Source organism: Necator americanus, chromosome X, assembly GCF_031761385.1.
Source record: "Necator americanus strain Aroian chromosome X, whole genome shotgun sequence".
Lineage (NCBI taxonomy): Eukaryota > Metazoa > Nematoda > Chromadorea > Rhabditida > Ancylostomatidae > Necator > Necator americanus.
Genome location: NC_087376.1, coordinates 31107946 through 31135851, shown reverse-complemented (window position 1 = coordinate 31135851; position 27906 = coordinate 31107946). Strand labels below are relative to the sequence as shown.

The 27906-nt window shown below is 41.9% G+C and overlaps 2 protein-coding genes across 4 annotated transcripts; both read left to right on the top strand.

The window, feature by feature from the left end:
• Positions 1-1580: 1580 nt before the first annotated feature.
• Positions 1581-17052, top strand: RB195_026035 (uncharacterized protein; the record flags this gene model as incomplete). Of its 3 annotated transcripts, none has more annotated exons than XM_013435844.2 (29): positions 2971-3110; positions 4577-4789; positions 8461-8496; positions 8554-8686; positions 8759-8929; positions 8983-9078; positions 9791-9910; positions 10295-10400; positions 10696-10811; positions 10867-10965; positions 11017-11166; positions 11221-11382; positions 11437-11523; positions 11583-11687; positions 11738-12001; positions 12113-12400; positions 12465-12573; positions 12674-12769; positions 12849-12971; positions 14564-14968; positions 15059-15421; positions 15477-15533; positions 15605-15670; positions 15741-15806; positions 16166-16231; positions 16296-16346; positions 16411-16520; positions 16586-16915; positions 16969-17052. In XM_013435844.2, 29 exons carry the CDS (start codon positions 2971-2973, stop codon positions 17050-17052), a joined length of 4212 nt encoding a protein of 1403 aa, XP_013291298.2. The 3 variants fall into 3 exon arrangements, with proteins under 3 accessions (XP_064070280.1, XP_013291298.2, XP_064070281.1); XM_064214400.1 differs by having other exon boundaries at positions 16405-16520; XM_064214399.1 differs by lacking the exons at positions 2971-3110; positions 8461-8496 and adding exons at positions 1581-1663; positions 9640-9759 and having other exon boundaries at positions 9839-9910; positions 14564-15421; positions 16405-16520.
• Positions 17053-20495: 3443 nt separating this feature from the next.
• On the top strand, positions 20496-25662 carry RB195_026034 (uncharacterized protein; the record flags this gene model as incomplete). The annotated part of the gene is made up of 17 exons (XM_064214398.1): positions 20496-20600; positions 21273-21414; positions 21532-21646; positions 21708-21816; positions 21887-22041; positions 22205-22299; positions 22355-22460; positions 22525-22610; positions 22752-22901; positions 23085-23182; positions 23238-23342; positions 24170-24343; positions 24409-24500; positions 24557-24611; positions 24678-24784; positions 25435-25598; positions 25658-25662. 17 exons carry the CDS (start codon positions 20496-20498, stop codon positions 25660-25662), a joined length of 1863 nt encoding a protein of 620 aa, XP_064070279.1.
• Between the last annotated feature and the right edge of the window lie 2244 nt (positions 25663-27906).

Genomic DNA, 27906 nt, shown 5'->3' with positions numbered 1-27906 from the left:
TTCACGTTATCAGCGGGTGCTTGTGGAGACTAAAGTACTGCTTAATTTTCGTAAAAATTATAGTCGGCTCAAAACAACATGAGGTTCGGTGCAGTTTGCGTAAGCGAGTGCGCTAGAAGCGGTGCGGTTGAGTTGGTGGTTGCAAGTGACTCGCACTACGGATCTGAGTGCAGCCAGTGAGGTTTCCACCTCGATCAGAACCGCTAGCTAGCTTCACCGCGCTGTTCAAAGCGCGACCACCCACGCAAAGTTTCAGCTTCAGGTCGTTTCGACCCGATTATACGCAGAGAACGAAAACTGAATAGTATTTCTTATACTTTCTATCAGCTCTGCCTTTTTTTAGTAGTTTTGAGACTTTGAGTTTAGTTTTGAGTGATCTCTAGCATGAAATAACTCGCTCTTTCTTTTTTTTTGCACATAACAGTCGAGCTATCAATCGTAGTGCTTGTACGAAGTTTCCCCTCTTGAGCACTTCCTGATCCAGTCACAGATAAGCTGCGCGTAATTGGGCTCTTATGCATCTTGCTTCCGATAAAAACCGTTCGTCGTCCCTCCAAAATGCAGGACGCCATCTGGGAAATCAAGAAGTCCTCTGAATGCTGGCGGTTTAGAAGCGTGCGGCCACAAACTTTATAGGCAGTCATGTCCAGCTTCATTTCCCATTTTCTGTTTAATAACAATTTTATTGGATTGAATTTATGGGATTGAGGTATGGTTCCGTAATCTACAATCATGAGCGGGAAAGATTTTTTTGCGACATGGTAGGGTCCCACAACGCCACTTCGAGTCCAACCGTTTGCGCTATTGCACTACAAGTCACGTCATTTTGATCCGAATGTAGCTCCTATTCCCAACAAAATAAAACTTCTGTAACCATTATCCCTTTCTTCTATTCCCGTCCAGCACACTCTCCATATATCCAGCAGGCAATTTCAAAAGCTTGCCTTCGTGTGGTAGGCGGAGTTACTTTGATGTGGAAGAAATACACCACTAATATAAATTTACTACATACATGTCGATTGATCTCAGACGAACTTGCAAAGAGATCAGATATGTTTGACTCGGAAGTTTTTCCTCTGTCAGCTGCAAATACGTGAAGTCAAACACAAGCAAACTCTTCAAGTCGTCCAAAATTATCATTTCCATAAACAGTGAAGAAACAGCGTCCAGCCCCAACTTCTAGACCAACTAGTTAAAGATATCCATGCAATCTTCGCTTATCTCTTCTCCTCTGATCCTTTCGTTTAAACTATCGCTTCTCCCGCAGGGAATTCTGAACTGGAACTCCATCTACCTTCTCCGACCTTACTGCTTCCGAACCTAAGTGACCTCATCAATAATAACCCAGAAGCTCTCCCCGTCTTACAAACGGTACATCCCGCACTCTTGCGAAATCACCTCAGCAACTCAACCAATAGTCGCAGGAGAAGGTTCAAACCCCTCGGTATGGCGGGATTCGATCACATGTCATTGATGGTCCTGGGAAGAAAATTTAGGAACTGAAGAAGCATCAACTTTCAAACGTTTTCGTGCGAACTGCCGCAGGTAGGGTGGTTTCAGGACTGTTTTGTGATAATCAGATGGAAGTGTTTGCAGAGCAAATGGAGTATGTGCCATGGCGATCTCCCCGCATCAAACTCGACTACGAACAGATGGAGTCGTTGTGAGTATTTTCTAGAACTTAAGGAGCAACTCTAAAGTGAACTGCTATGCACATGAAAGCTCACATACTGGATTTTCTATTCATATCCGGTATGGGAGCAAACCCTGAGCTGTAAAGAACCTGGCTGGTTGAACTATCCACTCTAATCAATTGTCGTATTTCGTTCATAGGTTGCAAAGATTGTTTCACATCCAGGGCGTATTGTTCACATAAGCGTAGAATAGTTTACTACTTCGTATGTGACTAAATTTTTAGTGATTCGAGTACGGATATTTTACACTGGGCGTCTCCATAACTTGTTCCGTTGGTAATCTCTGTAAAGTTCCGACATTTTCGCCTTCGGCATTTTAACTACTGCGATACTCTTTTCGACGAATTTCTTTTACAAAAAATATAAAAGCATAAAAATATCCTCCTCTAGCACTATCGAAATGTCAATGGAATAATATATTACTCCGAGATTTAGAAACTGTCAGTAGTAATACTTAAACTTTCAAATGCTACATCCCGCACTCTTGCGAAATCACCTCAGCAACTCAACCAATAGTCGCAACCAAGGAGAGGGTTCAAATCCCTCGGTATGGCGGGATTCGATCACATGTCATTGATGGTCCTGGGAAGAAAATTTAGGTTGTACACAACTAAAATGTTCCTCTAAATGATATATGAAAACAAAAGTGCGATTAACGTTCCTTTGTTGATTGATTTCTGCGTTTTGCTGCTTCTTAACAAATGAAATGGCTAAGTTGAATGAATAAATTGCTTTTTAATAGAATGACTACAGAATTGCTTTGCAAAAACGATCATACACGTTGTATGTAAGCTTTCAGTAAGAAGTGGTAGATGCTTTAAAAAATTCGAAACACAGAGCAAATACCTATTGTTCTATGTTAACTCTCATTCCTCAAAGGAGTCTAGTGTGCATGTTGCATTGCCTGCATGGTTTGAACAAATCGGCATCTTCAAAACTTAGTAAAGTAAAAAGAAGTAGTTGCATTTTGAGACAAATTTCCATTCCAAGTAAAAGTTTTATTAGTTGTATATTCTACCCTTTCTTCATAATCGAAAAGGTTTTGTCGTCTTCGAAACTAGGAGAATAACTTCATGGCGTGAGTCTGTACGACATAGCTATAGACCAAGCATTCCATCTTGGTTTTATACGACCTGTTGTGAAAGCTAAGCTTGACGTTGCAGGGCTGCTTAGTTATTGCTTATTCTTTCCACTCCGGCGTATACACTGCTCCAGTACCCTGCTCACTGGGTCCTGACCTCTCAAACGTCGGACGGCGACACATGCACGACTCGCCATGGAGACTGCCTCAGACTGTTTACTTACAACGCTAAAACTGTTCATAGATGTTGACCTACATGCTCTTCTCGGTGCTACAGAGCGGATCATATTCCATGTGATTGCTCTGCAAGAGACGAAGAGACCGGAAGGAGACAAGTGCGACAGTTGAATGGCGGAACACTCCTCATTCGTGGGGAGAAGGTTCCGTCGCGAAATGTAGGCGATGTTGGTTTTGTTGTGTACCCATCTGTCGTCCATCTTGTCGATACTACGAGATCCTGCCACCTTGTCTGGCCATTCTTCGCATCTGCCCTCTGCCCCAAAAACCCATCAACATCATCAACTGCTACTCACTAACATCAGCAACTGATGAGTCGCGTCTTATGAGGAGTTGAAGGAAGTGACCCGCAACGAGAATTTTACAAATTCGTTGTCGGGGGCTACAGCGCAAAGTTAGGAAAGGCCACAGAAGAGGTATACATGCTTGGAAGATTTGGACTTGGAGATCGGAATGAAAACGACAATCGTTTCGCCTTCCGGTTGTCCGCTGCTCGCCTCTTTCATGGGAATTCTCTTTTCATGGAGAAAGATCATCGTCGGTGGACATGAGAATCGCCCAATGGTGCGACTCGTGCGGAGATCGGCCACATACTCACCAACCGGAGGTGGTGTCTACTTGACGTCTCGGTAGTGTCATCCTTTTGTAGTGGTACTGATCACCGTCTCCTTCGTGCGAAAATACGACTCAGCCGCACGATAAAAAAGAATACCTACTATCGGCAACGATGAAGAAAAGAAGCCGTCTACATCGATTGCATACTCGAGGACTCCCTTGTGCCTAGGTGACCGGCACATCGAGGAGGACCCAAAAGTCGAGTATGAGCTGCTCAGAAGAATGGGAACCTGTGCTAAACGTGCCTCGAAGCTGCGCACGACAAACTTGGATCAAATTTCAAAAACCACCAAAGAACTGTTGGAAAGAAGAAGCTCTCTGAGGCTTTATCCGAATGCATTGCACATGAATTGAGCGGTTAGTCAAACACTAGCTGCAAAAAACCGTCCAAGAGGATCTATGGAAATACACGCAGAAGAAGATTCTGGAAGCAGCACAAAGAAGAGCGAGTCTAAAGAAGTCCCGTACGGACGTCTGCGATTATAACATTCTGCTAACAGTCTTGCTGAGCGAAGGCGGCATCCGCACCTCTTCTCGTCGTGAGATGGAAATTATCACGGGGAAGTCCTACTCGATCCTTTTCCGTTCGTCAACTCCTGTGTCAACCCGAGATCATTTCCACTGATGATGTTTCACCGCGGATTCTCCCTTCGGATGTACGAGTCGCTATCAAAAGCTTGACACCTGGCACAGCCCTGGTGTCAAGCTGACTTAACTTTATATCAGCAGACATTATTCGGCTTGGTGGGCATGAGCATGTTCTAGTTCTAGCGGCGCACATTTCATCCTATCTTCAAAAAGAAAGGATCCCAAACCAGTGGAAAATCTCGCGAACCGTTCTTATTCACAAGAAAGGTGACCGAGAGTACCTTCGGAACTACTGTCCGATATGGCTGATAATTGTCTTGCACGAAGTATTCACCAAAATCGTTCTCACGCGCATATCTAGAACGCTGGATGAAGCCCAGCCTCAAGAACAAGCTGAATTTCGTCAGAGGCTCAGCTGCAAGTACCTCATGCAGACAGTGTTGGCAGTCATAGAGGTTTGCCGGGAATACCATCTGCCCTTTGTTCTAACCGTCGTTGTTCATGAGAAAGTTCTTGATAGCGTAGAAACGAATGCAACAGTGTCAGCGCTGATCGACCAAGCTGTGGATGCGTCGTATGTGACGACATTGGTCAATTGCTATGGTCAATGCACCACAAAGATACAGTTTTTCCACTGCCTCTAATCATACTTATTAGAAAGCGGGTACGATGAGGTGATACTATATCACCGAAGCTGTTCATCACGGCTGCATCACAATGGAAAATGAAATCATTTGATGTGGGAGAAAGAGGAATACGTGTTGATTGAAGATTCCTCTCAAGCCTCTTTCTTTTTGCGGATGACATCGTTCTCTTTTCGAGGAGTACCGATGAAGCAGACACAGTGCTCAAAAAATTGAACGAAGCAAAGAAGAGCGTAGGATTGCGAATGAGCCGAAAAAAGATACAGTTCATGAGGAACGTCTACTGCGAGGAAGGAGGAGTACAAATTGAAGACCCCATATTGTGGGAACTTCGTCATGCATCTACCATTGACGTTTTATGAATATTGAAAACAACTTGCAGGAAGAACTGAATAGAAGGATGAGAGCAGCGTGGGCAGCATTTGCACCTGCCAGGAAAGCTAGGAGAACCACCCATCAGAGAAGTTACGGACTAACGGACGAACCAAGATCTTCGTGCCCATATTTTCGACTCGACAGTTCTTCTAGCGCTCTGTTACGCAGCGGAGCCGTTGGCAGACACCTTTGCCACATCTAGGAAGCTACTCATTACCCAACTATCCCTTGAAAGATGTTTTCTGAAGTTGAACCAGCGCACGCAACACATAGGCGGTCTTCGCAGCTCCGACGTAACAGCAACGTCCCGTCTTTGCGACCCAGCGGAATATATCGAAAGCAATGCATAGATGGCCCGGTATTATGAGAAAAATGGTACAGTGCCCGGTACATTATGAGAAAAATGGAGGTGGATCAAAAGAACGCTAGAGCGGATCTCAAGAGATGCTAAACTCCCTCGAGGGATGTTGTCAACGAGGACCAACTAAGAACTCAGCTGGATACGGCTCAAGGTTTTCGTCAACGTCGCTCACGAGACTTGAGAACATCTTGGATGACAATGGTGAGGGAACGAAACGAGTGGGGAAGATGCTGGGACCCGCACGTCCAAGGAAGACGAGCCATCTAAGTGTCTAATTGAGTAATATCATGATGTGAAAAGTGTTGCTTTCTGCACACTATTTCGGTGATCGTTTGGTGTTTCTAGGAAAGAAAGAAAGAGAGAAAGAGAAAGAGAAAGTGAGCCCTAGAAAGGAGATAAATGAGAACAACCTTGCAACGTATAAATGTTTCCATTTACGTCAGTGCTTCAAGACCCACATCCTAATTTGGTCTAGGAACCTCCAAATCTGGCTTTATTTCAACGTAAGCAAGAAGCCGTAGCATTCTTTGTGTGAACACACGTGAAATGAAAGGGCCAAGTTTTTTGCCATTATTTTTGTAATCGAAAGCGGCAGGGAACAGGATATAGTGTTCTAAAAAGGTACGCAGGAAGCAATATTTAGTTGTTAGGGAATGAAAATGTTAAGCAGTCAAAATATAGCAACTTTCTAATGGGAATTTGTGATGCCATAAAACAGGAAATGGTGGCGATAACACAAGTTTAAAATCACTGAAGTATCCATTATGTAAGAAGAATGCCTCAGCTACAAAAATAAACGGATTCTTCTTAGGTAGAAATAAGCTCACTGTGAGATAAGTATGCGGTTTCTTTTGTGTGGACCTTATGAAAAATTAAACCTCATTCTATCTACATTATAATAAAAAGTCTTCATTCGATAATCCCGATAATCATGCAAACTATCAAATCTACCTTCAAATTTCTGATATGACCATGCTATGTTCACTGTTGAAGGGAATCTTGAAAGTTACGTCGATAAAGTCCAGCTTCTTTACCTTTCTTAAGTTCACTAGAATCGTTCTTTGAAGTAGTCAGTGAATTGCAGTAAGATGAAAAATCGAGTTTAAATAATTGAGCATTATGCATATTAATTTGATCGAGCATCGCCTTAAAGCATATTTTGGATTTTGGATTGACTTACTCATGTTTGCGTTTTGATATTATCTATGCATAAGACTTCACGCAGGATGTCAGGTCTGGAATCTCAAAATTGTTTGTCAATGCTTTTCCTTACTCTTGATTTTACAAGTATTGCGAAGATCTTTAACATCTGTGCTTTTCAGAAGAAAGAAAAATGCATAACTCAATCGCAAGACAAGGGCCTCATAAAAGGTGAAAAAAAAGCAAATGAACATGTCAGAATATCTACTGAGAAAATCAGAAATGGTGATGGTTCAATGAAATGAAACAATAATTTTAATAATAAATTCGAAGCACATTCGATAACCAGAGTGGCTAACCGTTTCAATCAGAAGTATCCGGTCGTCGCAAAGTTGTGGATGAGCTTCGAGCCCACAAAACCAACCAAATATGGTCCCTAGCAGTTTGTGTATACTTGCTCGGAGGGAACTCAAACTCTGCCAGCGTGGTGACCAACCGCCGCGCGAAGTATCGCGACCCCATGCGATTTCCGTCCGCCTTTTTTGATTTCCTACGTCTCCATGTAGCCTCACATCCCTCAAAAGCATAAAATCAATGGAGCAAAATTTCAACTACATTTTTCATTGATCTCAAGCAATGGCTGCTTCCCATTAATTGCACATTGATCGTGTGGGTCAGATGGTGCACTTTAGCGCTGGTTTGAAGGGAGCGACCGTTCTCCTACTGTAGCGCATTCTAGACAGGACCCTCCACAAGTGCAATTATGAAATTTTGTTGCTACAACGATGATGTGCCATCAGTTTCTCTGTGAATATTGTCGGAGTACGTTGACAAGTAGGTAGAACGGCTCGATCATCATTCCAACTAGTAGCATTATGTGATGAGTTGAAGCATGGGTTATGCAGATCGCTGTTCCGTGACTTGTTACGGATCTTAGGGACATTAGTGAAGGCGCTGCGGTTGGTAGGAACCGGTCACCTGGAAATAGTTCTTTTCTTTTTGGTAACTCTTCGAAGTTGCTCTCATTCACACGGCTGGACCTCGCAAACAGTGCAGTGCTGCACTGAAATAAATGGTCCTGAGCCTAACGGTGCTTCCCCTTGGACGGGGCCCCTCCGACAGAGACGCAGGGTGTTTTTCGCCCCTGCACCCTACCCCAGCAACGCTCTCTCTGGCGCATTTTGCCACTGTCTACAATGAATGGATCGATCGAGGGAATGTTCTAGGCCATGACTCTTTCTCTCTCTCTATGCGCTTCAACTCCGTCTGTTTCCATATCGTGGTTAAACATGTCCAGTAAAGTTATTAGGAATGTCCAGAAACGTTTCGGATGTTACAATAATCTCTGGTTGATGTGCGTTGTGTTGCATAGTGTGTTCTAAGTGATGGAGCACGAATACATAGCGTGCACGTTTTGGATTTCTGTTACAAAATCGCAATAAAGGATCATTCAGCGTAGTTCCATCGAGATTAAAAGTCTCAGCATTGTGGTCCTCCATATGTTCGCAAATTTCCATAGATAGATCCTCTTGCTTAGAACAATGAACGCCACCTGAATCGTGTTGCGCTTAACTATGCGCACGCGCTGCGTCGGCGTCCGCGCTGCGGCTGGTGAGCCCGCCATCCGGGCATTTTGATTTGCTTTTCACTCATGTTGGTAGTAATCGTTGATCTCTGACGTCACTATAAAGTATGTCACCGTTTGTCAGACAGTCCCTACTGAAGAGTTCGGATCTGCGAAACCTGCGGAGGCGACTTAATGTTATGTACATCAGTGCAGTTTCCTTGAATGACTCCTGTAGATGATCTTTGTTTTAGGTGGAGTCTAGGAATGTCCGCTGACGTTCAAAGAACCCTAGATGCAGTGAGTACATCTGGTGAAGGTGATGCAGCCGGTACAGCCGACGACAGTGCAAAGAAAGCGGAAAATCCATGGGCATCTCCTCGTCAGGTAGTATCATTTATTTATGAATTTATTTATTTTCGCTTCTGTTTCTTAATTACCACTGAAATATTCTCTAAGGAGCCAGTAAATGGTATTGTTCAACCACGAGTTATTCCTCCCATGGGGAAACCTACGCGACACACGAATCAGTTGGACTACCTCCTCAACACTGTCCTCAAAGATGTAATGAAACACAAGCATGCTTGGCCGTTCAACGTGCCCGTTGATACAGTCAAATTGAATCTACCGGTGAGGAAGGTCTGTAGGATCATAGACATAGACACTACTGTTTTTTATATCAGGATTATCACAAAGTGATCCGTCGTCCGATGGACATGAAGACCATTCAGAAGCGTTTGCAAAATATTTACTACTTTTCCGCGAAGGAATGCATGGAGGTAGTTGTTCATACGTTTTTTTCACTTAGTTTCTTGTCTCGTGTGCCGTGGCATATCAGAGGAACTAATAGTATTATTAAACATTTGGAGCGAAGCTTTTGAGCCAAGCGCTATGCGTCGGCTATTCTCGTTTTCCTTTTTTACGATGTTCGAGTTCATAGATTCCTGCTGCTTTTTCGGCAATTGCAGCATTTGGTCCTTTTCTTTCCTTTTTTTAGTTTGCCCTTCTAAACACCCTCCATACTTTGTGATTGTTTTTCGCAACATTTAAGCTGCAAAAGCTATTTTCACAATTGGTAATCTGTGAGCTCTGACATCGTGCTTTTCGTAAAGTTTGAGAAGCTGGTGTTGCAAGCGATCGGAGGAGGAATATCGGAGAATCTACTACCTTTGCGCACTCAGAAAGAGAATCTATGAATGTAAACATCGTATCAAAGAAGAACATTAGCAATATTTGGTTCACTCTTCGTTTTTGGATGTTCCTATCGCATTTGTGGATTCCGTTTCTGTGACGTAGACCATAGAATTGGCACCATAAAGGTTCTCCGATATCAATTGTAGGATGTAATGACAATGTTCAACAACTGCTACTGTTACAATCCTCCTCACAGTGACATCGTAGCGATGGCTCGAACTCTCGAACAGCTCTTCTTGGCCAAGATTGTCGATATGCCCGGCGATGTAAGTGTACTGTTCAATTTCTACACTTCAGGACTTTGAATGTGTCTTCCGCAATTGTTACCTATTCAATCAAATGGAGGATGACGTCACAATAATGTGCCAAAATGTCGAGAATGTGTATAGGGACTGCTTACAAAATCTTCCCGGCGAGGTTAATTGTTTTATAGTTCATATTTGGGCGTTTGTTCTGCATAGGCTTATTGAGCTGCCGAGGAGGTGTAACGCACAGACTTGTATGTTTAAAGCTTATATCCTTGTATTGGGTTCCATGCGCGATATTCATTTAATTTTAGTTGATAGCAGCAAATTTTGGAATGCCGCGCTTGCTCGTAAAAATTGAATGGCAAAAAAGTTGCTATTGTGGTTGATTCTGTGACAGGGCAAATGTCGTTAATTTTTAAATAATGCTGACACTTATGAAAACAACTAAACTATGTTTATTCGATTATTCCGTCTTTCTTTCCGATTGAAAAATCTCTGCTGGAGAATTCTGTAGTTGAGTTCTGGTCTGTTGATTCGGAATATTTTCTTTCAGGAGGTGGAGATAGCAAGGCCGTCGTCGAAGCGTGGTCCGAAAAGTATGCGCAAGGGTCCCTCGCCAGCTCTGGGCGGTGCACGCAAATCAGCGTCATTCGTTCGAGGTGGGAGCCCGGATGCCCATCACGTCTTAGAACATTTTCATAACGCGACGGTTAGAGGTCTGCATGGTCTCGCTCATATCTTCTGCATTGTACTTTTGATAAGGAAAATACTAGAATTTGGGACCTGTAAAACAGTTGGTGGACATTGAATCACCAGTGGTTGGCTGAACCCAGCCGGTCGCGGGTGTGATCTGTTCTTCCCTTAGCTTTGTCGTCCAGAAACCGACGAAGTGGTGCTTTTACCAAACTGCTCTTTGTTCTATAGATTGACATAAGCATGGAGTATGTTTTACAGCATCACGGGAGTCTTCGATCCAGAAAGGAGCTGCTGACAGTTCTTCTGTACTTGGAGATTCTGATGTACCCAATGTTGTTGAAGAATCTTCAAGTGGTGCTAGTCTAGACGTACCGGTACCTTTTTCTGGATATCAGAATGTGTTTTTGGAGTGATGGATGCCACGTTCAGATCAGTACTTCGACTCTACATCCTCTTAAGGTGCAGAAGGGTGTTAAGAGAAAAGCCGATACCACTACTGGAGTGCTAATTGAAGAGGACTCTGGAAAAGTACGCGAGACAGCATAGCCGTACATTTAGCACCTTAAACTTTATGTTAAGGTTCCCCGTCGTGAGTCGTCCCGACCGATCAAGAAGCCTGCACATTTCATTGACTATACCCAACTACCTCCTAGATATAAAGGCAAAGCAACCGAGTCAATGAAATTCTGCCACAAAGTTCTTCACGAATTAATGGGCAAGAAGTGCAAGGTGGAGTCATCACTGACTTACACTCTCTGAACTGTTAAAGTATTACTTATTTAGTCTTTCAACTGGCCCTTCTTGGTACCTGTTGACGTTGAAGGAATGAACTTGTCTGATTACTATGATATCGTTCCAAATCCTATGGATCTTGGAACAATAAAAAAGAAGTTGGACAATAAACAATACGCGAATGCACAGGAATTTGCTGAAGACATCAGACTGGTACTTTCTTCTTTTTCTTTTGGTATTGACTAGGAATGTATTATATTGCTTAAGGTTTGCAACAATTGCTTCAAATACAATCCTGCCTCGGATATCATTCATCAGCACGGCCGATCTCTTTTGCAAGCGTTTAATGAAAGGGTTAGTTCAAGGTGTCTTCGTTCGTATTGTGCACATCACTATGTTTTATGGATGTTTAGTGGGCGAATCTACCGATAGATGAGGATGTAGCAGATACGAATGTGGTGGCTACGTCGTGCGAAGTGGTGGACGAAGAAGATGCTCTTGAAAGCTACCTCAATAGTGTAAGATTTAATACTCTAACTGCTTCATTTATACCGATGCGCTCATTCAGTGGGAGAACCTGAAGGAGAAGTCGCTAGTGTTTGCGGAGAGCATAACCTCTCGTCTTCTTGAAATAAGGGAAATGAAGAACAAGGATGCTCCTCAGAGTGCTATCCTAGAAGCGGTTAAGTCTCTTGAAAAGCTGCTGACACAAACAACATTTACTGTCCCGCCATACACACCAGCCAGTACCAGGACTCGGAGAGCTCCCGCTACTCACATCAAGGAGGATTCCCCGCTGTCAAATGGACCAGCCACCTCAGTTTCAACAATAGTACGTTATTCGATCATTTGTCACTTATCTGTGTCTTAAAGATTAATCATGCATTTGTCAAATGTCATCAACTTTCGCGCTTTAGCCATCTGTTGCATATGTTTCTTTTAGCCCCGAAGAGATCTCAAGCGCCCAGCAGCAGCGCATACGAGTTCCGAGCCGGCGAAGCTTTACTGTGGGCGTGGACGTCGTCCTGGATCGAAGAATAAACCCAAAGTTGAAAGTTCTGCAAATGGAAAGCCTTGGAAAGATGACTACGAGTTCGACTCCGGCGATGAAGCATCTCACGAACCCATGTCTTACGACGAAAAACGTCAACTTAGTCTCGATATCAACAAATTACCGGGTGACAAGCTTAGTATGGTAGTCAGTATTATTGAAAGCAGGGAAGATTTGTCGGTACGTATTTCTGTCTCTCGTATCGGGTCAATATTAAATCTGATGTCTGACTTGATGCTTTCAGGATATTAGTCCAGAAGAGATTGAAATCGACTTTGAAACCTTAAAACCTGTAACGCTTCGTGATCTGGAAGCATTCGTTGCTGCTGCACTTAAGCGAAAACCGCGTAAGAGTAAGTTGGCGATTTACGTAACGAAAAAAGTGGAGAAACACTCCGAAATTAGGTAGTAGAGAAAAGTGACATTCCTTATAATTTTCCGTTGATATTGTAGCCGTTAAAAGTGATAATGAGACGCGCAAACGGGAAATCGAGGATAAGATCAAGAAACTTGGTGGGACGGTGTCGACACAACAGTCAAGCAAGAACGGTAGGCGTTTTTTCATTCACTCAGCAGTGTGAGACGTTGGTGGATGATCCATTGTGAAACGTGAATGCCGATGTTCTAGCCGCATCGACAGCAGATGCGTCTCGGCATGCGGTTAGTCGTGCACGCTCGTCGTCGGAGAGCTCATCGGGTAGTTCGGGCTCGTCCTCGTCGTCCAGCAGTGACTCGTCTGATTCAGAATCAGGTTAGGCGGGTGGTGTATGGGCGGCGCAAGGGCACTCGATCTCTCTGTTTTGGGTGGCGGGCTAGTCGGGCCGAGTCGAGTTCCCCCGTCCCGCCACCCCCGTCATAGCCTGCCAGCGTCGTAGTTTTAAATTTACTTGTCATATATAAACACGTATACGCGTTTCCTGCACATTTTTAAAACACTTTAAAGCAGTGAAAACCGCACAGTAGGTATTATTGGTGACTCTTTTTTATATCTCTGTAAATATGGAAACCCTGGAAACAACTTGTTTCGTTTGAGTTGGTGCATTACGTTCTCCCTATAAACGGCATGTCGGGTTACCGCCGTTCTCGTATTTAGTACAGTTGTCACGTTACTAATTTCCGTTTGACACATAATTATTGAACTGATTAATGTGATTGTTAACTTATTAATTGTGGTACGTTTTACATTGATAAGAATTACTACATTCTCATTTTCATCTAGTTTTCAATTTGTTGACACGAACAAAAAAGGATTATCTTGAATCTCATGCTTAATCATGTTGTAATGTTTTGTCATGTTTTACCACGCCATGAACGTTTTATATGGCTAACATATTTCGCTTAAATTATTTCATCTGCTCAGTTTATTAATAACGGCTCTAGATTTTAGTAGATACCACATTTAAAAAAAGTGATAATAAACCGTTCTCAGCCATTTCATTTCATTGCCACACAATACAGAGAGATCGAGTTGCGCCCCATTCTAGTCATCCTTGTTTTTTACAATTATTTTTTTCGCTTTTTAATTTTTCTTGTCTTTGTATGAAAGAGAAGGGTAAGCAAATAGCACTGGTTATCATTTCTATTGGAGAAAAATAGAGTTGTGAGTGACGCTGTACACTGGCGCTTTTCTGACTAATTTCTTATATTATTTTCTCTCAAGAAGCAAGATTTGGTGATATATATATATATATATATATATATATATATCGGGGGTGCAGTTTGTAGAGACTAGAAGAATGGCTCTGTCCAAAGGTGATGGTGAGTCTGGAAGCACGCCATCGTTTTTAACAGATTAGAGATTATCTCAGCGGTCGTGTCTCACTGGTGCTGCAATCTATTTCGACTCGCCCTCGTGTTGTCCATGAGGTCCTCATTTTAGCCGCAGTACACGCATGACCCGCGCATGAAAGGAATCCGCACATCCTGTGAATTGCAACTTTGAGAAGCTTTTCATAAATAGGGCACAAACTGCTTTTGTGGCTTAGGGAAACTGAAATTTGTTCTCGTGTATATTTAGATCAGGATTTTTTTTCACTCTGATCCCAGTAAAAAACCGTTGAAGGAAACTTAAGCAGTTTCTCTATGAGTATCATCATAAATTCATTAAGTTTAATTGTCCTATGATTCATTACTAGTAAACGAGTCACAGTAAACCTCTTAGGATAAGCAGGATGTTTAGATTCTTTGTGAGTTCAACCTATTCGACTTAGTATAGCTGAAGATCGATAAACCCTCTTTTAGACAGAGAAAAGACAGGTTTCGTACATTATGGGAATTAAATGCATTCTCAATGTCCAGAAATTATTTTTTTTCGTCGGTCGTGAGTGATTCATCACATTTCAGAGGTGAAATCAGAAGGATCGAAGCAGTCGGTGCGTATGAAATTTTCGAGGAAGGCTGGACATGTGCAAATTGAAGAAACCCTCTCTCCAACTGCTCCTAGTGTTGCAAATGTTGAGAAGACAGAAAAGACTCCTCGAGCACGCCCGCCTCCTGTGTTACCCACCCGTCAGGTCCGTAAGCGGAGTGGGCGAATTTCACTGCCTGTCACAGCCGAGACCAGCATTTCTGAAAACAGTGAAAGAAGCACTACTTCTCCACTGATGACAGCTCTCCGCCCAGCTGCAAGCTCGAAATTGACGGCTATTGCTGTGAACCCGAACACAGCTGCGCCTGCTGTGACCTTCAGCGAACAGTCCAACTCTTTAGAACTGACGCAGAATGGAGCCTCTACAGTTGACAACAATGGTAACGTATCGTCGATAGTAAATTCTATTCTTGACGGATCTCTTTGTCTTCGTCCGAACGATCCCTTGCTATCTTCTCGTTCGAGTTCAGTGCCACCGTCTCCTGGATCCAAATCTCACTCACAGTGGAACACACCTGATGCTGGGTCCAGTACTCCTGAACTAGTCAGCGGTGGCAAACGTGCACGCACTCGCAGTGTCCCGCCTCCACCAGCTTCCGGTTACTCTACTGTTCCTGTTGAGAATTCTCCAAATAGAGGACGAAGTTCGATCTCTGAAGCGAAAAAACGAGAAATCGAATTGGAGAGTGTTCCTTCGAATTTAGCAAGTTCGCTGAAGACTGATCATGACCTAACCGGAGAACAACCTTTCGTAAAAAAGGTGAAACCTGGAAACAGGAAGCGTATGTTGCCGCCGAGAAAGAACGCTGTATCTGAGCAAAAATTGTCACCAGGTGTGTTTGACATTTCCTCTCACATTGACGACGGGCATAATCGGTTTCGTTCTAGGCGGCAGCCATGACATGTCTACTTACGAGGCTACGGATAGTGGGTTGTCTGATACAGGTTGGAAGAGTTTCTTATGTTGAAATATTTTCATCTTTTCCATAGGAAAGAATTAAAATGGGAACTACTAGGTGCCTCTATGTTGGATCAGTTACTTCCTACGGACACCACGAAACTGAGAACACCACCTATTTCAAGTGTGTACTTGTAGTATTATTTTCGTGTTCTATAAACACTCAAAAGAGCGATGACACCTACTGTTTTAAGGTGGTGCTGTTCTTGATAGGATGGTTTCTGCTGATGATGCGAAAAATGACACATCTACTTCTGTCGGTAAGGTGTACTTCTTCGAAAGTATATTGTATTCTGTGCTATGAAGGGAGAATTGACATACTTTGCGAAAAAAAGAGATTTTGTAGGGCACCTTAAATGTGTCCATAAATGTTCTACAAGGATGTTACGTCATAGTGTAGCTTAAAATAGAACAGAAATATGTAGGTTCTGATCTTAAACTTAAACTTATCGGGTTAGGAGGGAGTTGACGAAAGTGAAATTGTTTTTTTTTCCCTATTATGGGATGAATAAATCAGTTAACCTGTGGGTAATTCCTGTATGAAGAAGAATTGAGGGGATTTTAAGTGTTCCTTGAAACTCAATTAACTTTTCCGCAAAATTTCGTTGGCTACTTAAAGGTACGTCGATCCTTGACCAGCTGCTTCCTCCAGACCCAAATAGCGAGGTTGCTGCATCCGTAACAAGTATGTGATAATTTGAAGGTGCATAGCTGAGATGTGTGTATCTGCTTGGAAATTTTGTTTTTAGGCGCTTCATCAGATGCACGCTTGCAGGCAAAGACATCGAAAATCAGCCGTAGTAAGTTATGAATCAGCAATCTTCTCCTCATTTAAATAAATATCTTTCCGGAGTTCAGCTTCAGATGTACCAGTACTGGAACAGCTTCAACCCCATCATAGCACTATCATGTCGATAAAGGCAGCAGAACAGTTGGAGCAGTTCAAGCTTCAGGCTAAACTGAAGGAAGAAAAAGTAAGATTGTGTTTCCCGTTCTCAGATTAGAACGACTTTCAAAAGAGTTTGTTGCTTGTTTGTAGAGAAAACAGTTGCGAATGGATGAGGAGCAACGCCGCCGGGAGAGGGATGGTCAACGTGCGATTGGAGGAGCAGGCGCTGAAAAAGGAGATGTTCTCCGTGGTGACAGCCGAAATGACACTGGCAGTAACCGTCCTCCACATCACTCGAGCCAGGGAAAAGAGGGGCCTCGCGACGCAAGTAGAGAGCAACCGAACGAAAGCCATCGCGACCATTCTCACGATTCTCACGGCGATAATTCCTCAGCTAGTGGCACTCCTGGAAATACCTCGTCTCCAAGTCATAATTATGTTCTCACACATGAAGGAGCAATGCTTCGCCGTAGGGAACAGGTGTGGAAATTTTCTCCTCTTATGCAAAGCATAATGCTGCTGCCTTCGTTTAGGAAAGAAGAATGCGTGAATTGGCCAAGGATGTTGACCTCACCAGCCAAATGGAGCTGATGGCAAATTTTGAGGCCAGCTTCTAGTTAATGATCTCATTAGTGCCTATATCACTATTTTTACGAGTTGATATGATGCCGGTGGTCGTTGTTACGATTGCATATATACGTTTCACATTTTAGTTAGTGATTATGTTCTTCTGTTTCCTCAATAATACGAGTCTAGGTAGAGGAAGTTATTGGGTGTTGGAGCAAGCGTACGCTGACCATTTCATGCTATCATTTCTAACTAATATGTAGAACGACTAGTAGGGAGAGCGTATACTTTGCGAATTGGAGACTATGTGCTTAGATGTCTTTGGAATCAACATTTAAGACGGGAACCGTCGCAAATCCTGCCAAAATGTTAAGAGGTTCTTAACCTTAGGAACCTGGTTGGGTGCTGATCGGATGGAACACTTGTAACCGTTTATAATTCTTTTGTTTGATAGGTTCGGCGTAACCAATGTTCTTCTGCTTAATAATTCCTTCAGAACGTTGTTTTCTTGGTAGATCGTTTCTCATAGACCGTTTTATCTTTTATTTCTACTTTTCAGTTTTAATATCTCGATCGTTTGCTTTTGTCACAGTCCTCGTAACTAGTTTATTTTCATTCAATTACGTGTTCATTGACTACTTCCGTCATTGACGGTTTGCTGTATATCTGCTTCTCGCTCGGATAGCCACGCCCGTTTACCCATAGGCTTTTTCCGAATGAGGTTTTATGGTGGAGCTTTAAGAACATCCCCATTGTAAAGATTTCTCTTATTATGGGGGATATTATCACAAAACCTCGTTCAGCCTTTTTAACTTGACATACTAGTTGTTTTCGCTTTGTATTTTTGTTGCAGTCCCAATTCTCTCTTATAGTAGCTTTCATAAGGTCAGACAGCTGAAGGAAAACCACATAATAAAATTCTTTAATGAAATTGACAGGCGTGGACTAACACCGAGAATAGTGGAGTGGAATTTCTCCAGCGGTGTACATACTTCAGCTTTCTTTCTGATGGCAGACTATTACTATGTTTGTTACAAAATCGAATTCGAAGTTTTATTGTGTTGCAGTAGTAGTTTATATTTCTCATTTCGTTACCACTGTATTTCTATGTTGGTTCGAAAATTAGAAGATTTTTGCAATGATTTGCTTTGTAGACATCATCACTGTTTCACGGCAAATACGATTGTTGTTGATATTACTATGATTTGTTCAAAATGAATGCTAGAAGTAGTGCGGTAGAGAATGCTCCATTGATTTTTGAAACAAGATCTTTTTTTTTTGTTCTCTTTGCCAACTGCGAGATTGCTATAAATGATTTCTATTAGGCGGACGATTCGGCAACTCCACTCTCTTCGGAATCAAGAGCAGTCAAGTCGATCTACAAATACTTATTTTTATACAGTTGAAAAGAAAGACTGAGGGTACGAAAGAAAGTAACACAACAATTCTTGCGAAGTCAGACTTCTAGCCTTTCAGAAGACAATGACGTCCATGTCTGAATCTAGAACATTGTTGAGTTCTTTTCCCTTTTTTTTATAATTCGGGATCAAATCTTTAGCCAGGTGCAGTGCAAAGCTTTTATTAATGGTGCGTGGATAAGTTTGTTAGGAGGTTCGGAGGATTTTCACCAGGTTGTAGTGTCCGTTACAGTACAACTAAAGGTAGCGTGTCACGAAACTGACGATGTTGAGGTTTTGGTGGGCAAATATGAGAGTTTGGGGTTTAGATTACGAGTATGATCGTGGTCGCGCTCAATTACCCCCAATATCCTGAAAAGGAGCGGGGACCGCTCTAGTAGTTTTTTTTAAATGTAATCCACCCTTTTACACGTTCTGTTTCTTTCAGGTGCCCATTCATTAGCTTTACCTGAATACCACTCGTTTGTCGATGGGTCGCGCATTCAACGGTGACCTATTTCATGTACCTCGGAGGGCAAACGCCGTTCCCCACGCAGTTTTCCAAGAAGATTAGACGGAATTGAATTGGACCGTGCTCATACTCATAATCTATGTCTCGAACTCTTCGTTTTCGCCCACTGAGACCCCAACATCGTCAGATTCGCTCCCTTTACCATTAGAGTAACGTTTTCGGCCGGGCAAGTAATTCACTTCTGTACGCTTAAGTGAAAGTTACAATGAATGTTAGGAGTTAAAATCTAAAAAAAATCTCTCAAAATGGTATAAAACCGTAGTCCTCCACCAGGTGAACGGTCATGTCTATTCACCTACTGAAAGATTGCCCTGTTCCATCCAAAGGTCGTATTTTATCTGTATTATGGAGGAGGTCTTTTTTTCTCTGGATCATCTTTTATATGGTGCAATATACGCAACATATTGCATGAGAAACCACACCGTCTTTAATCGTTTGCATTGTGGCTGTCTTACATCCCGAAAGTCTCGTTGAGCTTCCATCACGCAACCCTCTACTGTAGGTGTAGATTGTCAGAAGCACGGTGGAACACAGTACAAATATCGTGAATTTCTGACCGCTCTAGTTTTCTTTGTTGGGAATTGTATGTATGTTTTTTTTTTGGAACTGTGCCAGGCTTCAGATCGTTCTGATACGGTTATTAATATTATGACCTTAATATTCCTTGGATATCACAATTCGTTTTTTTTTTTAAATCAAATGAGAGATTGGAAATCGAATGAAACAGGATGAGTATTGCGATGCGAGTCCACAAAGTGTGGATAGGGAGTGGGACTGCGAAATACTCGAATTCAACTCGGATAAAGCCTTGGTCGTTTTCATAAGTTCGTAAGACCTGGAAGCGAATCGTAATGTATACGATGAGAAGTGACAAGCGCGAACTCGCCGCCTCATCTTCCGTGCTTGCGCGGCAATTCAAACGCGCTAAGTTGCCTAGTTGTTGTGCATTTTGTTTTCTCGAAGTGGACCACACATTTCTTGAAGGAAACAATGGAAACGTCCTTACGCTGTAAGCAAAAAAGAACTGAACTATGTTAAGTATTGACTATTCCTTTTATAATGAAGAGAGAATTTGTGTTATTTTTTGACTGCGGAAAAGCTACTGACGCTTGAGATTGGCGTATTTTATCCTGTCTCATGTTTCTTTGCGGGAATTGTTGGGAAGGAGTGCTTTTCATGTGTTCTGCTTTGCTTAATATTATTGTTTCCTTATTATTCCGATCGGTCCATGTTTCACCTGTTACACCAACGTATATTCTCATCGTCGTTGCATTTATGTCCCGACGAAGGTTGTTTATGGGTTGGAAAGCGGTACGATAACATTTTATTTGTGTAATCAGCCGTGGGAATAGTGATGTTCATGCGACATATCCGAGTATACTGTTAGAGCTCTTCGTCGTCACCGATGTTGGTCATTCACCGTGTAAAGATTTTCGATAGTGTTTACTCGACTTCTTTGCTCAAACTCTGGTTATGGTTCTTCCTTACAATTACTCTGTTTTAGTGATTAATTTGCGACACGTGGTGTTTCTTTTGTAGACATATTTATTCAAAACTTTGTCAGATGAGCACGACCAATTTCTTCCGCTTGATAGTGATGATGATGTTCATGGTTATGACAGTGATGGCGAAGAAGGACATGACTCATCTGGAAATGGCAGCCCAACGTGTAAGTACATAACTTCAACATGGGACCTTTTTTGAACTGAATTCATGAGAAGGAATCGATTTGTTGCTGTAGGTTCGAGTTCTTGCTGTTGAATAGAACTTTACTTCCAGAGCAGTCTACGGGGTAATGAGTTTACGCGAATATACCCACGGTCTTGCCTAGTAACGTGGAATAGTAGTACTTCTTTCTTTCAATTATGGAAGCAGAAATGTGATTTTGTGCAAAAACGTGAAAGAAAATCAAAATGTAATGATTTTCGAGTGTTTTATTCAGCGAGACGATTCCCAATCTTTAACGAAACTGTTGATCAACTGTAGGTTTAAGTCGCTAGGATACTTCAAGGAAACCTTGCGCACATTTGCCTGCACTTGTTTACACTGGAGTCTAGATTTGAGTCACCAAAGTTTGTTTATTTCTATAACTCAGATTTTTTCGTACTGTCATAATATCAACGTGACAGGTGCTCCTTTTGTATTACATACTAGCTTACTATATCCATGTTCGTATTTTTATATTCCAAGTTGGCTTTCAGTGGTTTGAAAGAACCGAGTAGAGAATAACAAGATGTGAATTTGTGTTAATATTCTTGCTTCTTTTATTTTTCTTATTAATCTTAATGGCTAGTGTTTCAAACTCCCCTAGAAAAGGACTTTTTACTGTGCAAATTTTTAGAGGGCCGAAAATATCCATCGTTTGGACTCGATTATATTGCTGACTTATATTTCTGTGCTCGTGGTGATTGTTCTCACATCATGGTTGTTCAAACATTATCGTTTCATGTTTGTGCATGAAACAGGTCTTACGCTTTTCTATGGTACGTTCCAATATTCTTATTTTGAATATTTTTGTTATTTTTGTAGCTGATGCAGACCGAATTCGAAATTCTTGCTGCATTGGTACTTCTTTTCTTTCTTCATTTCTTTCATTCCAGGATTGCTGATCGGTTTTGTTATTCGCTACTTCGACATTGGCTTACTGCAGTCTCAAACGTTAGATGTTATTCTTAAAGATCGCAGGATGGTAGATGAACCACCGGACTACTTGAGGTTGCATTTTTTCGACAATAGAACTAAATAACTCCTTTTATCTCGGTTTTTTCTTGACCAGGCTAGAGGTGAAACCAGAAGGAGCACCGCGGGTATCATTCCATTATGAGTTGATGGAAGGTTTCTATGCCGATAAAAAGAAGCACAATGAACAAAAGATTGAGCAAAAAGTGAGTTTCCGTGAGTCTGGTGTAGGTACTTAGCGCAGAGCAAGTTGCGCTTATTAACGTGCTTATCCAGAGTGCTTTTTCGCCTGAGATTTTCTTCAACATCATGCTTCCACCAATTATCTTCAATGCTGGTTACAGTCTTAAAAAGCGACATTTCTTCCGGAATATTGGGAGCATATTGGTTTTCGTCTTTATTGGAACTACTGTGTCTTGTTTTGTAACTGGGTATGTTTGCGTTTTAATTTTTTTGTTAACCTTTCCCCATTTGGCGTAATGAATTTAGTATACAAGAGAGAAGTGGGGAGCTCTCCTCTATGACATCGTATCGAAAATATCCATTCTTTTTGTCATTTCTGATTACCTATGTGTACTGTTTGTGGTACTTCAGAGCGATGATGTATGTTTTCACTAAAATATTTGGAATGGGGTTCTCTTTTCAAGAGCTGTTATTTTTTGGTGCTGTTATATCAGCCACTGATCCAGGTAACGAATTCAAAATTTTCTCTCCATTCTTTCGATCTATTTGTCAAAGTTACAGTCACGGTAATTTCGATATTTGCTGAAATGAATGTTGAAGCAGATTTATTCGCTCTTGTATTTGGTGAGAGTGCGCTCAATGATGCTGTTGCTATTGTCCTTTCCAGGTATTCTTGCTTTTAAATTCCTGGTACAGTTCTATATTTCGTTCATTCCTCGCTGCTTTTTCAGCACTATTGATAATTTTTCTGCTGCAGACGAAGTCGGATCACATGAGATTGCATTTGCATTAGGAAAATTTGCGTACATCTTCTTCGGTGAGACTTTTCTTCTCTTCGATAATGTTCTCTAATAAACTACTCTGCATTGTAGCGTAGAACTTTTGAAGACTCACTGTTTATCCTTAATTGTAATATTAAAGGGAACAAGTACCACTGCTGCAAATGGATGATTTATAGGTTCGCTTTTATTGGGATCAATGCTTGGGTGTGGAAATGCTCTCATTACAAAAATGACTGCAATTGCTGAACATCCACTGCTGGAGAGTAGCTTATTTATCCTTGTTTCCTACATCTCATTCCTCTTAGGAGAAGTTGTAGGGCTTACCGGCAAGTTTGTCCTTTCTATTCGTGCTTCACTAATAGCATTCTCAAATACGTTTCTATGCATCTGTCAACTGCGTTTAATCATAAGTATAACCAAATAACCAACGTAATCGCGAAACTAGTTGTATTAACGTATTACGGCATTTTCCTTCGTTCGCGTTTTCTAATAACTTTGGGTCTTTATAGGAATCGTTTCCGTTTTGTTTTGTGGAATCTCGCAAGCTCACTACACATATAACAATCTTTCGGAGGAATCTCAGCACACAACTAAGCAGTTCTTCCAGGTCCTATAGTTACCACCGCCTGTTTATCTCCGGGTCCGATTGTTATCGTTTCCAGATGATTTCGTTCGTCCTCGAAAGCTTTATTTTCTGCTACATTGGTGTTAGTGTTTTCGTGGCAAACAATCAAAAATGGAACATAGGATTCCTTATTTTTGCTTTGGTGGGTTTTTTTTTCTGGCCGTTGTTGATTACGGACGCATGTTTGGATGGATAGTAATTACTGTGGAGATCTGAGCTGTATATTTCTACGGTAATCTTCAATAATGGTAATATTCAATTGAATTCCCATGCAAATTGGTTTTCGAACACTCCTTTGTATGACCATTCAAGTGGTATTGTGGACTGCCGTAAAAGCATGCATCTGTAATCCATCAGTAGTTTTTTTTTCTCCAAGTCATAATCATTACTTCTTCTAAGTTGTGTTGATATTTGTGGATTCATATTGCTACTTTTTCTTATATGATAATATTATGATTACTTTCTTTTAATGTCAATAGCACTTCCAAACTAAGCGTGATTATTTCAACTTTCTGACTTATTTTAATGACACCAGCTCTGCTACGCGTATATCCTACAAAATACCTTGTAACGAATATATTCCCTTTCGCAAGAAGAACTTTCATTACTCTTTCAACTATTTTGAGTGAAGAGAGTTGCGCAAAACGCTTCGATCAAAAATTCGCGATCCACCCGTTGTCCTATGTTTTTTCTTTCGGCGAGTCTACCATATACCTACGCGAAGTTGGATCGCTCATGGCCCTGCGTGGAATTGAAGTTGAGCGCTCTCGGTGCTACAGCAAAAAACTCGCAATCACTTGAGAGCGTTATTACGTCTCCTGTAGGAAAATCCTAAGGTGTACATCATGTGAAGGTTTTATTTTCTTATTTCTCAGCTCTTGTTCCTTTGCAAACCTAGTAGCTAAATACGGTCCTATTCAATCACAGCTTTGAAGGAAACATAGTGATTGAATTCTCTGCTTTTTTCAGATTTCAATCACAGCAGCTCGTGCAATGTTTGTATATCCATTGAGTTTTCTCTTGAATCTTCGTCGCCGTCCTCGTCTTCCGCTATCTTACCAACACATGCTGGTGTTCGCTGGCCTTCGTGGTGCTATGGCTTTCGCACTTGCTGATCGAAACACTGCTACCGACAACCGTCAGGTAAATATATCACTTCTGCCTGCACCTGCGCATACTCCTGAATTCCTACTTAGAATACTATTTAGATAATTTGCTCTACTACTGCTGCTATTGTTATGGTTACTGTTTTCTTCAATGGAGGGATGACGTCTTGGATGATAGATCATCTCGGAATCAAGTAGCGTTGTTTTCCTCCAGTTTAATAATCTGATGATGATCAGCTAATTTTTGTAGACACGGTTACGCGAATGAGCGTTCACGTGGAGATACTGACGCTTCCTTGCCGGCGGTCAGTTCTTACTGTTCTAGAAAATCCACGAAAAATTAAAATTGAAATTGAAATTGAATATTTGAGGGGGAGGCGGACGATTTGCGTTTTGCCGGCACGCCTCTTACTCCGAGTGGTTCGAATCCTTGGGATAAAGCGTTTTTGCCGCGCAAGTGGTACAATTTTGATGCAAAGTGAGCGAATTACCTTTTTTACGCTATTTTTTAGAAATGGTTTTTGATTTCAATATTTTAGGTTGAAAAACTGTCTTTTAAAGCTTGTTCTAAATAGAAAATTAGCAAATGTGGTGCAGTGGTGACAAGTCCCCTGGACCTGTGCATTCGACCCGCCCAAGGTCAAGCAACGTTTTCGCCTCTTCAGGGTCGATGAATTAGTACCAGACTTATCTCTGTGATGATAAAGATACACATCGATTACCCTTCGAAATTCATTGTATATGCCCCATAGGTGCCCATAAATCCAAGCGATTCTGGATTGAACTTGAGTTCATTACGCGTCTCAAACGGAATGATTAATGATGTACTTTTTCGTTTGTTCTTTGAATTCTGGTAAAATTTTGGGGGAATAATGAGGTATGGCGTTGCTCCGCTCAATTAGTAGTAGTGCGAATTAAGCCTGCCAATCTTTGTATCAGGTGGAGAAGCCGTTGGATAAGAAGTGCGTACCGTTTCTTGGTAATAACATTCGCATAGTACGTTGTTCGGACAGCCCAGCTTTTTTCGTCTTAAAATGCGCTTAATTGGGTTCATGACTTGAATAAAGTGTGTTTCCGCACGGCAGAATACAATTCTAACTAATTCTACTAAAATTGTAACTATTTTAGCTTTATGAAGCCATTGTTGACACACGCAACGCCATCTCTGGAGCAGACCCTGCCTCCGATTTGCCTACCATTCGCTCGTATGTTTACGTCGTCGAAGCAAGCGACTGCAACTAATAACCTTTCGAACGACTCCAGCCCCTCTACCTCCGTCAATGTTGCTGAAGGTGAATTTTTGCCCAATTTTTTCCGTACTCTTAACTGAACTGATTTTTCTCACTTTCAGGATGAATCTCATGCCTGTCCCCTATCCATAACATTATGTTTCCACGGGCTCTAATTTAACGTACAAGCTTTCTGATTTCTGCTGCGTTCTTAGAGAATGTATGCCTTTTTGTTGCTGAGAATGTTTCTAGTATCACATAGTTTCTTTTCTTTACTTCTTTCTTGTAAGATAGAAAGATCATGCTATGTTATCTACATACTTTAAAGTGTATATACGCATATCTTTATGCAAAAGCTTTTATTCAGAATTCTTTAATAATGCTGCTACGTCTCGTCAGAATGGAAGGACTAATCGTTTCCTAGTCTTTTCTTCTCTACATTTTAGTCCTAGTTACCTTTGTGCGAGTGTTTAGCTCGATGCTTTTACAGGTGGATTATGAAGACTCCGGTTGTGAACAACCAATGTATCTGCATCAGGTGTTGTGCGTAGATTTGTTTTGTGCTGTGTTGTATGAATTGTTTCTTCTCCAAACCTTTTTGATTCCTAGTCTTTAGGCTACTAATAAACGTTCGTTACATGTACATATCAAAATCGGATAGAAATTGCAACTCAGCCACAACTCGGTAATGTGTCGAAATATAACCGTATCAACCTTTGCGGATCCTTCTTGAGCAGAACATCATCATTATCAGCAGCAGCAGAACATCCTGACCATTTTCAGGGAAAAAGTGTCATCATGCGTACTGTTAGTAAAGTAGTTTAAATCAGTGGTGTAAAATCACAGTCAGGAACCGTTCATACAAAAAGAACACAATCGAAAGTCGTAAATCATTGAACAAATGCAATGTCATTTGTATCAGGTTCGGGCGGAACTCCCACTCTCAGCATGTTTTCCAACATCGGACACAGTCATATTTTCCCCCTTATAGAGGTGTAGCGCAGTCGGTAAGAGGTTAGGCTGTGACACTACGATCGATGGTTCGAAACCGTACTAGTGCCACCCAAGCCCTTCCTCCCTCAGTAGTCGATAAACTGGTACCAGACTTGTGTGGAAGAATGAAACCACTGTCGCGACATATTGCCTTTGCCCCGCAATTTATTGTAAGGCCTCACACGCATCCATTTACCTCAAATGACTCTCACACGGATTGAAATCCTCACTTGAATTGAAGTCGAACGCATAGGCGAATCCCCAGGGGATTGATCAGCGTTATACATTTCTTCCTTTTATTCATAATATCGCATAGGAAATGCTTCAAGGAAGAAGTTCGGTTAAAACGACCTGAGGTTCGGTGCCAGTTATGTAAGCGGCTGCGCTCAAAGCGGCGCGAAGGTGCGTAGCGGTTGGGTCGACGCGGGATCCTCACTCCCAACACTGACAGCTAGATCTGGGCGAAGTTGGCGGTAATCTTGTCTCGATCTCAACCGCTAGCTGTGCGGCGTGCGCAGCCGCTCACGCAAAGGCGGCGAGCTTCATGGTTTTTTTTTTTCGACACGAGTGCTTCTTCTTCGTGTTCCACTGGAGGAGAGAGACGTATTACTCTCGAACGGATCAAAAAAGAGGCATTGCTGGTTATCGTTATGAGCTAATCGAAGACCAAGCGTAGGATAAATGACTATAGATATCAACTGAAAGAATCCAGCCGAGTAATGACAGCCCACAGATCGAGTCATCACCTGGTACACGACAAATCGAAGACAAGAATGGCACAAATGAGGCCGTTGCCTACTATCAGACACAGGGCGAGGGATAGACTCTCTGTTTCTGCTGTAAAAGGAACGACTCATATTTCTCGTATGAGCTGTATTGACGGGCAGAGCCGCCAAACCGCGCGCCCGCGTGGCTCTGAACTCTGCGGGCAGCCTTAATTGAACTTTATTGAAACCAAACACACAAAGTACTAACGAACACAAACTCGTAATATACATAAGTGAATAAAGAGTAGCATAATTGATAGGACAACACATGGAAGTCAAGAATAAAGTGAAATGAGGTAATAGAATGCTAATGGAATGTTACGACACCTTGATGTACGAGAATGCTCTGAAATGAGGAATAAACACTCTGGTAAACTGCTTATATACTGCTTGTTTGTCCAAACTCGTCAACCAAACTGTTACTCTCCTATTCTGATTGTGTTCGAATTCTCTCTTTTCTTTTTTCCATTCCATTCCCCAGCTGTGCGAGAGTGCAATTCTCACAGAATGATTGTATTCGAATGCTCTTTGTCCGAGCATCCTCAACAAGAGTGCAACAATTTTAGTCTCTGCTATTTTGACTTTTTCCCTTTTTTCTTCTGTTCTATTTT